This window comes from Petaurus breviceps, unplaced genomic scaffold (genome assembly GCF_028583685.1).
Source record: "Petaurus breviceps papuanus isolate PSGF00001 unplaced genomic scaffold, PetGlider_PUasm1.0 38, whole genome shotgun sequence".
Classification (NCBI taxonomy): domain Eukaryota; kingdom Metazoa; phylum Chordata; class Mammalia; order Diprotodontia; family Petauridae; genus Petaurus; species Petaurus breviceps.
This window is the reverse complement of record NW_027186304.1, coordinates 77,494,156-77,507,461: the sequence shown is the minus strand read 5'-3', so window position 1 is coordinate 77,507,461 and position 13,306 is coordinate 77,494,156. Positions and strand designations below refer to the sequence as shown.

The 13,306-nt window shown below is 41.9% G+C and overlaps 1 protein-coding gene across 1 annotated transcript in view; it reads left to right on the top strand.

The window, feature by feature from the left end:
* Positions 1–1,629: 1,629 nt before the first annotated feature.
* VCPIP1 (valosin containing protein interacting protein 1) overlaps positions 1,630–13,306 on the top strand; it is a 36,829-nt gene continuing 25,152 nt past the window's right edge. Inside the window, exons 1-2 of the mRNA XM_069100051.1 lie at positions 1,630–4,657; positions 9,975–10,061. Coding sequence (XP_068956152.1) covers positions 1,951–4,657; positions 9,975–10,061 — 2,794 coding nt within the window. The 5' untranslated portion in view covers positions 1,630–1,950. The remainder of the gene's footprint in view (positions 4,658–9,974; positions 10,062–13,306) is intronic.

Sequence of the window (13,306 nt, the reverse complement as noted above, 5' to 3'; positions counted from 1 at the left end):
ACACCCTTATTCTACAGAAAACACAGAATGAATTAATGAATTCTCAGCAACTAGTTTTGGAAGAATTCATTTAACTTGGCAAGGTTTGGCTATGGAGACATTAACATTATCACGCCAATTGCTAGCATTTGAAAATGAATTCTATGACGGTAAGTGAAATAGTATAACCATATTAAAAAAATAATTTGGGCTTTTAAAAAAAAGAGGAAGAATTAAGAGACAACAGGGATCATTTTGCTTTTGTGATCTACAGGCCACTGTTCTTTTTTGGCTAAATTAGTAGACAATTATTGAAAGTGAATCAACACCAAGATCCTGGTGGGGGAACAACGAACTGCCTTCCAGGGCACTCATTTCATAACATTCATGTGACTAGAGTCAAAGCTGCTAATAGGACGGGCAGTTTCCTTGGCAGCCTCTGAAACTCACATGACCTCAAGCTCAGTACTTTCTGTCTACATTTTGTGCCAAGTCTTACAGAAATGTTCAGGCAGTTTATCTAAGTCTCCAGAAAGCAACATCAGCATTTCCATGAAGATAAAACTTTGTTCCAGAAAAGTGAAGTGCTGATGACAGCACAGTCTGTAAGCCATATAGATGTGTGTGTGGACAGACAGACAGACAGACTCGGGAGGGGAAGAGGGAGAGGGAGAGAGAGATTTATCTACGTCCATCAGGAGGGACGCGGAGGGTAACGTGGTAGGATTAAGTCTGGCAGTCCTGGTTAATGGCAAGTCGTAAAAATAACTCTCGAAAGGTAAACAAACACTCCACCTGCAGAGAGAGGCCCGACCGGCTCTGACTGTAGTCAGTCGGATTCCCAGGAGCAGGTGGTGGCCCGGACTGCCCCCCCTTCCCCTGGCAGCCCACGCCTTCCCTGGTCCCAGATGACTCAGCTCTCTTGACCTTTATGTTGTGAGCTGCAAAGAAGAATCGGAAGAGAAACTGAACTCATTTCCTGGAGTGACAGTTCTAGCTAGAGAGGCTGCCTCCAGCGTCCCAGCCCAGAGGGAAGAGCACCGAGGCTGAAAAAACCAGGGAGGAATCCCCTGAGGTCATGGGGAATCCCAGACCTTTCCTTTCTTCCCCATCCCCCGCCAACACCCATAAGTCCTCACCTTCTGCCAATCTCCCCAGCCCAATACTTCCCTGGATGCTCATTTCCCAAGAGCTCTCTCTACTTCCATAAAACCTATCCATCCACTTAAAGGTGCAATGAACACAAGCGACTCGCATTCCATGCCCCGGCATACAACGCCGGGTCCTCACCGGCACCCTTCCTTCTCCCAATCCGGAGAAGCGGTAGGGAAGTGCAACAGGTACCACCGTGGGGCAACCTAGGAAATGTGGTCCCTCGTTGGCTAAAGGTTGCGCCTTCAGGCGGGCCGGGGAGAGGCCCGAGACTACAACTCCCGGCAGGCAAAGCGAGCCATCTTGTTTTTGCCTTTGCATTGCCATAGTTCTTTACTGTCCCCTTCCTCTTCTTCCTTCGCTGGGGCCCTGAGCCGCACTGCCTCACGGCACTCGTAGTCCTGACCCGGCCCAAGCCTTCATTATCCCGAGGTCAGACGCACAAGCTGGTAGACTCTAATTCCCAGGGGGCAGAGCGAAGGCCGCGCCTGCGCGTTCTCCTCGGGAGGGCGTGTGTGTATGTCTGTGTGTGAGAGAGGGGTAGGGAGAGAGAGTGTGTGAGAGAGTGTGCGGGGTAGGGTGGAGGCCGTTACGTTCGGGGCAACGGCTACGACAGTGAAGAAGCAATTAGAGAAGCGGCGTCCAGTGCTTCCGCCTTCACTTAGGTGTCGGTGCGGTGGTCTGATAAAGAGAGGAAAGCGAATCACCAGTCAGGCGAGCCGGGGCCTGGGCCGGACTGATCGGGGCCGGTGCGGGTCAGGGCTATGAGCTTTTGAGGGGTCGCCCGGGGCGCGGAGCGAGACCCGAGAGCGGAGAGCGATGTCTCAGCCGCCGCCGCCACCGCCTCCCCCTCCTCCTCCTCCTCCTCCCCCCGAGGCGCCGGCGGCGGCCGCTGCTGCGGCCGTGGCTCAGGGGTTGCTTGCGAAGCGGAAGGACCGACGCATCCTGTCCGGGAACTGCCCGGACCCCAAGTGTCAGGCGCGTTTGTTCTTCCCGGCCTCCGGCTCGGCCAGCATCGAGTGCACGGAGTGCGGGCAGCGGCACGAGCAGCACCAGCTGCTGGGGGTGGAGGAGGTGACCGACCCGGACGTGGTCCTGCACAACCTGCTCCGGAACGCGCTGCTCGGGGTGACGGGGGCCCCCAAGAAGAACACGGAGCTGGTGAAGGTGCTGGGCCTCTCCAACTACCACTGCAAACTGCTGTCGCCTATCCTGGCCCGATATGGGATGGACAAACAAACGGGCAGGGCCAAGCTGCTCCGAGACATGAATCAGGGCGAGCTGTTTGACTGCGCCCTGTTGGGCGACCGCGCCTTTCTCATTGAGCCCGAGCATGTCAACACTGTTGGTTACGGCAAGGACCGATCTGGAAGTCTGCTCTACCTGCATGACACCCTTGAGGACATTAAGAGGGCCAACCGGAGTCAGGAGTGCTTGATTCCAGTGCATGTGGATGGGGATGGGCACTGCTTGGTGCATGCTGTGTCCCGGGCTCTAGTGGGCAGGGAGCTATTCTGGCATGCCTTGAGAGAGAATCTTAAGCAGCACTTTCAGCAACACCTGGCTCGATATCAAGCCCTCTTTCATGATTTCATTGATGCTGCTGAGTGGGAGGACATTATCAACGAATGTGACCCTCTTTTTGTGCCACCTGAGGGTGTTCCCTTGGGGTTGAGGAACATCCACATTTTTGGCCTTGCCAATGTGTTACACCGGCCTATTATTCTCCTGGATTCCCTCAGTGGCATGAGAAGCTCTGGGGACTATTCTGCCACTTTTCTTCCTGGGCTTATCCCTGCAGAGAAGTGCACTGGTAGAGATGGCCATTTGAACAAACCAATCTGCATCGCCTGGAGTAGTTCTGGCCGAAACCACTATATTCCTTTGGTTGGCATAAAAGGGGCTGCTTTACCCAAACTGCCCATGAAGCTACTTCCTAAAGCATGGGGAGTGCCTCAGGACCTCATTAAAAAGTATATTAAACTTGAGGAGGATGGTGGATGTGTGATTGGAGGAGATAGGAGTTTGCAGGACAAATACTTACTGAGACTTGTGGCTGCTATGGAGGAAGTCTTCATGGACAAACATGGTATACATCCTAGTTTAGTTGCAGATGTTCATCAATATTTCTATAGGAGAACTGGGGTAATAGGAGTTCAGCCTGAAGAAGTAACAGCAGCTGCAAAAAAAGCAGTGATGGATAATCGCCTTCACAAGTGTTTGATTTGTGGTGCCCTTTCTGAACTTCATGTGCCCCCTGAGTGGTTGGCTCCAGGAGGGAAATTGTACAACCTGGCCAAAAGTACCCATGGACAGCTGAGGCCTGACAAAAATTATAGCTTCCCCTTGAACAATCTGGTGTGCTCATATGATTCATTGAAGGATGTTCTGATACCAGACTACAATCTGAGTAATCTAACAGCTTGTAATTGGTGCCATGGAACATCAGTTCGAAGAGTTAGAGGTGATGGTTCTGTTGTATATTTGGATGGGGACAGAACTAATACCAGATCCACTGGAGGTAAATGTGGTTGTGGATTCAAACATTATTGGGAAGGTAAAGAATATGACAATCTGCCCGAAGCTTTTCCTATTACTTTGGAATGGAGTGGAAGAGTGGTCAGAGAAACAGTGTACTGGTTCCAGTATGAAAGTGATGTGTCTTTGAATAGCAACGTTTATGACGTTGCAATGAAACTTGTTACCAAACATTTCCCCGGTGAATTTGGGAGTGAAATCCTAGTTCAGAAAGTTGTCCACACTATATTGCATCAGACAGCCAAAAAGAATCCTGATGACTACACTCCTGTAAATATTGATGGTGCTCATGCCCAGAGAGTTGAGGATGTACAACACGGGCAAGATTTGGAGTCTCAGCTTCCAACTAAAATTATTCTTACTGGGCAGAAAACAAAAACTTTGCACAAGGAGGAATTAAATATGAGTAAAACTGAAAGAACTATTCAACAGAACATTACGGAACAAGCTTCTGTGATGCAGAAACGGAAAACTGAGAAGTTAAAACAAGAACAAAAAGCCCAACCTAGAACTGTTTCTCCAAGCATCGTTCGTGATGGGCCATCATCTGCTCCTGCTACTCCTACCAAGGCCCCTTATTCACCAGTATCTACCAAGGAGAAGAAGATCCGAATAACAACAAATGATGGACGACAGTCAATGCTTACACTCAAACCCTCAACGACCTATTTTGAACTTCAAGAAAGCATAGCTAGAGAATTTGATATTCCTCCATATTTACAGTGCATTCGATATGGTTTTCCTCCTAAAGAGCTAATGCCCCCCAAAGCTGGAATGGAAAAGGAACCTGTGCCCTTACAACATGGTGATAGGATAACAATAGAAATCCTAAAAGGTAAAGAGGAAGGTGGTCAGCCCAGTGCATCACACTCAGCTCACACTGTGAAACATGAAGATATTGCTGTTACTAGCAAAATATCTTCTAAGGAATTTCAGGAGCACTCTGACAAGGAAATGTACTCCTTGTGCCTTCTGGCAACATTAATGGGTAAGATCAATTTACTTTATATAGCATATATCTTCTCTGTAAAATGAAGAAAGTGTTTTTCCCCTTTTCTTCTTGAGGACCCCAAGGTCTGTGAAAATCAGACCATATATGCTAGAAGAAAATGGCTTGCTTTAGGTTTTTGACATGTCTGGTTAAATATGCTAGATTGCAAAGATGTGCTTTTGCTGTCATTGGATTCCTTAGAACAACATAATTTATACTTGCAGTGTTTTTTAAATACCATGTCTGGCCTTTTCATTTTCTTCTAAGACTTAGGTGGCAGTTGAGCCTACCCACCTTTCCTCCTTTGATTTTTGTTTAAAATTTATTGTTTTCCTGTGTTTAGGTCAGGTGATTCAGTACTTCCTGTCTGATGAATTGCAGTTTCTGGTGTTGATATTTCTACCCCACCCCCACCTAATTCAGTGCTGGTGTTGTCTTAACTCCTTTTCCTGTTCTTACCTCCTGCCTTACTCCAGTTCACAGCTTTTTTTAGTAGCTAGCTTTAAGTGCCTTCATTGACCTCAGTGAATCTGTCTTTGATTGTAATGAAGTGCCGTAGGGAGAAAGAGGTAGGTAGTGATAGGGTTGTTTTTGAAACATATTAGGGAGAATGGGTGTGAATTTTCCCTTTCAGTGATGCAGCTGAAATTAATGAAAAAAAAAAACTTGTTACCAGTGAAATGTAACTTAAAGTTTTAGACAATAATTTTGTATTCTAACCAGTTTGAATAGGAATAAGAATTGAATAGGAAGGTTTATGACATTGCAGGGTGACAGGAAAAAAGCAAAAGTAAATACCAATAGTCCCTGATATTTTTTTCTTGAAAGATTTCTGATTTCCACAAGGGTAGTGTCATACTATAGCATAATAGAATCAGTGCTACTAAATGTCAGTGTTTCTTTCCTTTCTTAGGAAATACTCAGATTTCTTTCTGAACTATTAATTTTGGGGTTCTAGTATTTATGGTAACTAGAATCTTTTTAATGCATTGATTTAGTGGATAGAGTATTAATTCAGAAATTTCAGTTTTAGTCCAAACTCCTCTATAAACCAACTCATGATCTTATAAGATTACCTAGGCAATTACTTTGTCTTAGTTTGTTCCTTCTCTGTAAATTTGTGGTGATATTACAGAAGGAATTCTATTTTAATGAATTTGTAAGGAAATATAAATTTTGAATTAGACCTAAACCTCTTTAAATCAGTTATTTTGTTTACATAAAACAAATGTTAAACATGGTATTATTGTTTATAAATATCCCCTTCTATTAATGCTTTCTTTTCATATGTAAATATAGACAGTATATTATAGATAGATACTTTTGTAGATTTGTAACCGAAAGGGACTTTGAACGTTATCTAATCCAAACTTCCTAATTTTACATATGAGGAAACTGAGGTCCAGACAGGTTAAGTGATTTGCTCACAAGTTGTAGTTACAAGTGGCAGAAGCAGGATGTGAATCCAGGTTCAGTATTCTTTCTGCTTAACTTTGATTAAGAGGACATTTATTATAACTGTTTAAATGCAATGTAAGATACTAATGAAATGTGACATTTTTTTAAGTGTGTTGTTTCTAATTTTGAGTTCTGATTCCAACTTTATCATTAGCTGTAGCCCTGACCTTGTCACAACCTCCATGTGTGGAAAACGTTCTCACCTGTAAAATAAAGCACTTGGATTAGATGATGTCTAAGGTCTCTCTCAGTTCTGACATTCTCTGTTTATCTCGAGTATCTGTTTGGCAAAGGATGGAGAACGCTTGGTGACTGGACTGAGGAGGCCATAAAATGATGCTCAGGGTGCAGACAGTGTGAAGGATGTTCTGTTTCATAAAAGACCACTTCCAAGTAAAGCTGGTGATGATTAAGAAAATACCTTCTAGTACTTTACTACTGCATTTCATTTTGTTTCCATCCTGAGTTGAAGGTTTTCTTTGGCTTTATTATGGCTTTTATCAGTTAGAGACTACCACACTTTACCATGTAGCAAAATTATAAAATCCCCAAATATCAGCAATATATAATTTTGAAAAACCTAACTTAAAAAAAAAAAAAAGAAAATGAGGCACAGTGAATAGAGTACCAGCCCTGGAGTCAGAAGGACCTGAGTTCAAATTCGACCTCAGACACTTAACACACTTACTAGCCTTGTGACTTTGGGCAAGTCACTTAACCCCAATTGCCCTCCAAAAAGCAAAAAAACAAAAACAAACAAAAGAAAATGGATGATGTACATATATTAAAACAGATAACTTTTAGTATCTTCCATTTTAAAAAAAGTTGACCACTAATAGAGACTTGTGGCATTATTTTATAGGGGTTTTTGGTTCAAAATATCCGTATATCGGATTCATTGTATTTACATTAGAAAAGCATCCCTCTTTCAGGTGCATCTAACCTATGACTATTATTGGTCATTGGCCACAGTGTACAGCTAGTCTTCTTTCTATAGAACTGGGTGTTTTACTACTAATTAAGAAAAACAAAAACAAAATAACCCCAGGATTCTAGCTGAAATAATATCATCTTTTATGGGATGCTCCACCTCTTCATCTAGATAATTGAATGTTAATGAACTTAATGCCTTTTTGCACCCACCAGTCTTTGAATGACACATGGGTAAATTTTGCATCTTTTGATACTGTTGACTCTATGGTATTAAAATATCTTCTTAATCCAGATTTAACTTACTGTACTGTATTATTGGGTCAGTTTCACTGATGTTATTGTTGTATTGTTAATTCAGTTTTCCCATCACATTTTTTTCCTCTTAAAGTGACATGCTAATTTAGATGAGAGAGAATAACTTATTTTAAAGTTGTAGAGGTGGTAGTGTAATATCTTTTGTGTTTATCTGTTGTCATACCAGTTATTGTTCACTTTTTAGGAATGAAGTGAAGTTTTTGTTGTTTGATTTTGAAACCTCTTCCTAATTCCACACCATCCAGGAAAGAGCAGTATAGATTTTAATTGATTTTGTTAATTTACTATATATTTTTAAAATCTTAAAACTCCTTAAAATTGGATTCAATTGGACCTGAATATGATTACCATATCTCTGAATTTTTCTTTAAAATGTTGGCTGAAAGGCAGTTTTATAAAATTGAAATGACATTTCAGTTAGTACTTCACTGTACTTCATCTTCTTTCCATAGACTTTCATGGACTATTATGTACTGTGTGCTTCTAACAGGGAAGCATTCATAACTTTGTATAAAACATCATTAGCAGTATTTCTATACAACTTGAGATTCCTTTGCACAGTGCTGGATTTTGTTATGTTTTACATGAAAATGTTTTGTGAAGTTAGGAGCTTTAACATTGATTGCATAGAGTGAATGCACTTGGGAAGTTGTCTATACTAAGAAGAGGCAAGCAGATAATTCCTGAGAGCTATTTTAGCTAAATAATCTGTGTGAGAAAATGGAAATGAAAGAATAGATAGCAATAGCTCCTTTATTTAATTTGTCTTTGAAATCTTTTGTAGTGGAAACAGATTTTCCTCATTTGTAGTAGAAATTTGTATTTTGACAGTGCATTTTTTTTAATGGCTATAGGTTCTTCCATTCATAGGCATGTTCACTTTTTGGTGAGTTTTAGTGTGTTGAATCGTAAATTTTCATCATTAAATTTCACAAAATAGTTAAAAGCTTTTATTTTGTGTTAATTTTAGGTTTTAAACTTTAATTTATAGTCAGATCTCACTTACAGTAATTCACATTATGAATTAGCAGACAGTTTTAAATCCTTGACCATTTTACCGTTACTATTCAGGATATATACCTCATCTGAGGAAGGGTTAGCATATGACATGCCTCTGCTGTGGGTTGTATTGTTTCTTGAGTTTTAAAAAAATGTGGCATCATAGGATGAGAGATTTACTGCGGAAAGGGACCTTAGGCATCATCTAATTCAACTCTCATTTTATAGATGAGGAAAATGCAGTTTAGACAGTAATAAGAAGCAGTACTGGGATTAGAAGCTGTCACTTGACTTCACATCCAGTATTCTTTCAGCTCTGCCATTAAATTGACAAGGTGGTTATTAGGAATTAATTGAAAAACCCAGTTGCCATTTTCCAGCCATATTTATACCTAGTAGATGTGAGAGGTTAAAGTTGAGATAGGTAAACTAAGTAAGAATGGACAGGTAAAGAGGGTTTATAATTCCAGTCGTGGTACTGCTAGGCCTGGAGTCGAGCCACCCAGACCATGGGAGTATTGGAAATGGGAGCTAATTGCCAAGTATGGGTCCCTTGAGATTAGGAATGGTTTTTAGTCAAGGGCCACCATCCCTGTTTTCCTGACCTCAGTTTTCACTTTTTCATCAGTATCACTTGTGTTTGGCAAACACTGGGGTTAGAGAATTTGTCCTGAATGTGAGATTTTCTATAGGAGGAGGAAAAAAATTTGGTGAGTTGATCAGGCTGAACATATAAAGCTTCTTGAAGGCGTTCAGTGAAGTTTGAAGTGGTCACTCAGTTATTATACGTTTATGGAGTGCTTATTGTTTCAGGCTGTGCCAAGTGCTGAAGACATACAAAGGCAGAAGACAGTCCCTGTCCTTGAGGAGCTCCAAATCTAATAGGAGAGACTATGTGAAAATAAACTATATAATCAACCAATAAAAATTTATTAAGTGTTTACTATGTGCTAGTCACTGCACTAAGTGCTGTTTGAGGAAATAATCAAATGAGGGAAGGCACTAGCATTAAGAGGGCTCAGGAAAAACTTCCTGTAGAAGGTGGGATTTTAGCTGGGTCTTGAAGGAAACCAGGAGGTGGAGATGAGGAAAGGGAACAGTCTGTGCATGGAGTGGAAATGGGGAAATAATAGAAAAGGAACAGAAGTATAATCATGAGTGCTTTGTGTAGCACTAGGCAAGTTTTGCTGGGGGAGGTTATAAAAAAAAATAATTGTCTATTTTTTGGCCCATTTATTTCAAGCAATAGTTGATAGTAGTAGCTCATGTTTATATGGTGCTTTATAGTCTTATCAGTTTTTACTCTTTTTAGTATGCAGATCACTAATCCCTGAACCTCAGTTTCCTCATGGGTAAAATGGGGTAAAATAATTTTTGCATTACATGCCTCATAGGACTATTGTAAGGACAATCCTTTGTTCTGAATATTGGAGTTGTAAAGGGACCTTAGAGGTTTTCCTTAGTTGTGAATGGATAAAATGATTTCATCACAAAGCCCCCTTTTAAAACCATTGTTTTTGTTGTTATAGGTGAGATAAGAAAATGAATTCTAGCAGGTATTATGGCCCTTGGTACCAATATTGACTCTGGATCTGTTTTTGTTCTACAGGAGAAGATATCTGGTCTCATGCGAAGGGACTTCCTCACTTGTTCCAACAGGGTGGGGTGTTCTACAACATAATGAAGAAAACCATGGGTACAATTTATTTCTAACTTTATTCTTGGATAACATATCTACTCGAGTCATTTTGACATTAGGGAAGTTTGCATTTAAGTGGGTGTACCTTAAAAAAAAATCTGGATTGCAGCTATCATCAGCATATAGTAGTCAAATCGTGTTAATGTGTTATTACACTGACATCTGTTGGACAAATATTTTTCTTGCCACATCATCAGTAAAAGTATTCAAATAATTTGATCTTTTTTACTTTCTCCTGTCTAAAAATTGCCAAGTACTAGGAGTAGAAAAGTTGAGTAGTTTTTTTTTTTCACACACACACACACACATATATATATATATATATATTTTTTTTAATTTTTTATTTTAAAACTTTCAATTCCAGATTCATTCCCTTCCCCCCCCCCGGCCACCCATCCCCACTGGGGGGGACAAGCAGTTCAGTATAGGTTGTACATGTGTGGCTAATGCAAAACAATAACATAGTAGATGTTTTGTAAAAGACTGACTATATTTCCCTCCCTCCTATCCCACCTCACACTTGTTCTATTCTCTACTTTGATCCTGTCCCTTTTCAAAAGTGGGTGCTTCCAACTTCCCTCCCCCCCTGCCTGCCCTCCCTTTCATCATCCCCCCTCACATCCCCTTCCCCCCTAATTCTCCTGGAGGGTGAGATCCCCTCCCTTCTCAAGCCAGATTCAATAGGAATAAGGTTGACCTATTCTCTTTTGCCTTCCTATTCTTCCCCTCCATTGTAAACATTTTCCCTTGCCTTTTCTGTATGAGATAGTTTGCCCCACTCTGTCTCTCCCCATCTCCTCTCATTATATTCCTCTCACCTCTTAATTTCACCTTTTAAGTATCATCCCTTCCTGTTAAATTGGTCCCGTGCCCTCTATCTATGTATACCTGTAAACGTATATATACACATTCACATATGTATTCATATGCACGCATACCCTCATATAAAGACATATATACATATATATATATACATATATATATATATTTCTAATCCCTTCAACTACTGAGAAAAGTTTCATAGGTTACAATTACTGTTTTTCCATGTAGGAATGTTAATAGTTCAACTTTGGCCAGGTGGCTCAGCGAGCAAGAGCACCAGCCCCAGTGCCGGGACGACCCGGATCAAATCCGGGCCCAGACACCCAGCACCACACCCAGAAACAACAACTGGCCATGCAACCCCGAACAAGCCACTCAACCCCGATTGCTTAAAAAAAAAAATAGTTCAACTTTGATAAGTTCCTTATGATTTCTTTTCCCTGTTTACCTTCTCATGCTTCTCTTGCTTCTTGTATCTGAATGTTAAATTTTCTATTCAACTCTGGTTTTTTCAGTAAGAATGCTTGAAAGTCCTCTATTCCACTGAATGACCATATTTTCCCCTGAAACATGATACTCAGTTTTGCTGGGTAGGTGACTCTTGGTTTTAATCCCAGCTCCCTTGACCTCTGGAATATCACATTCCAGGCCCTTCGATCCCTCAGTGTAGAAGCTGCCAGATCCTGGGTTATCCTGATTGTGTTTCCACAATATTCAGATTGTTTCTTCCTGGCTGCTTGTAATATTCTCTCCTTAATCTGGGAATTCCGGAACCCGTCTATAATATTCCTAGGAGTTTTCTTTTTGGGATCTTTTTCAGGAGGTGATTGGTGGATTCTTTCAACCTCTATTTTGCCCTCTGAGTCTAAAACATCAGGGCAGTTTTCTTTGAGAACTTCCTGGAGGATGCTTTCCAGGCTCTTACTTTGGTCATGGCTCTCAGGCAGTCCAATAATTTTTAAATTATCTCTCCTGGATCTATTTTCCAGGTCAGTGGTTTTTCCCATGAGATATTTCACCTTGCCTTCTATTCTTTCATTTGTTTGGATCTGTTTAACAGCATCTTGATTTCTCATAAAGTCATTAGCTTCCATTTGCTCCAATCTAATTCTGAAGTAATGATTCTCCGCATTGAGCTTTTGAGATTCTTTTTCCATCTGGCAAATTCGACTTTTTAAGGCATTCTTCTCCTCATTGCCTTTTTGAGCCTCCTTTGCCATTTGAGTCAGTCTGTTTTTTAAGGTATTATTTTCCTCAGTCAGGCTGTTGACTCTCATTTCATAATTTTCTTGCATTGTTCTCATTTCTCTTCCCAATTTTTCCTCCACTTCTCTTATCTGCTTCTTAAGGTCCTCTATGGTCTGTAACCAGCTTATATTTTCCTTTGAAGCTTTTGGTGCAGGAGTTCTGACTTCACTGTCTTCCTCCTGTTCCATGCTTTGCTCCTTTTTGTCCCCAAAATAGGAGTGTAATGTTGGAATCTTCTGTCTGCTTTGTTTCCTTTGCCTGCTCATTTTGCCACTCAATTACTTGACTTTTGGGTTTTTTGCCACAGTAGGACTCTGCCACCAGACAGGGGAGCTTTCGTCCTAAACGCTGGGGTTTTCTCAGCTGCCGGAGGTATTAGATGGGTGCCCTCTCTGAGGTCTCCACACGCTCTGGCAAGCTGGACACACACCCCAGGACCTCCACCCTAGACTGCAATCCAGATCCAAGCAGGTTAAAGCAAGAGCGATTACCCCTCAGACTGGTGCTTGGTCCCCCTACACTCTGCAGGCCAGGAGCTGAAGCTGCCACGTGGCACTGGCTGGCTGTGCTGGCGTCTCAGCGACTTCTGGCCCCAGGGGTAAAAGCCATGCACTCCCACTTACTGGTCCCAAAGTCCAGACTGCACTGGCCTCTCACCTTGTCCTTCGCATCTATGTGTTGGTAAATCTGGAAACGGCCACAGCTGCTGCTGATCTGGAGTCCCTCTGGCTAGTGGCTGGTCAATCCCGACCTGGGGCTAAAGCCTCGGTATCGGGCTGGGCTCGGCTCCCAGAGCGCTGGCAGCTTGCTGCCAGCCTGCTGGGCTGTCCTCAGCGGAAGGTTAGCTTCTCTGTGTCATTTTGTGGGTTCTGCAGCTCCAAAGTTTTTTTAGAGCCCCCTTTTTACATAGATTGGGGAAGGTGGAAGCCAGAGCCATGGGAAGGTCTTGCTTCTACTCCGCCATCTTGGCTCCCCCTTAGGTACCTTTTAGATATGAATATGTTCATATTTTTTTAATTTAAAATAGATTTTTATTGATATCTTTTGTTTTTATATTTCCTGTATTACCCTTGGATCTTTCCCCTTTTTGCCTCCCAGAGAACAATCCCTTCTAAGAAAGAATTTTTTCTTAAAAAGAAGAAAAAAATCTCAGCAAAAACGATCAATTTATC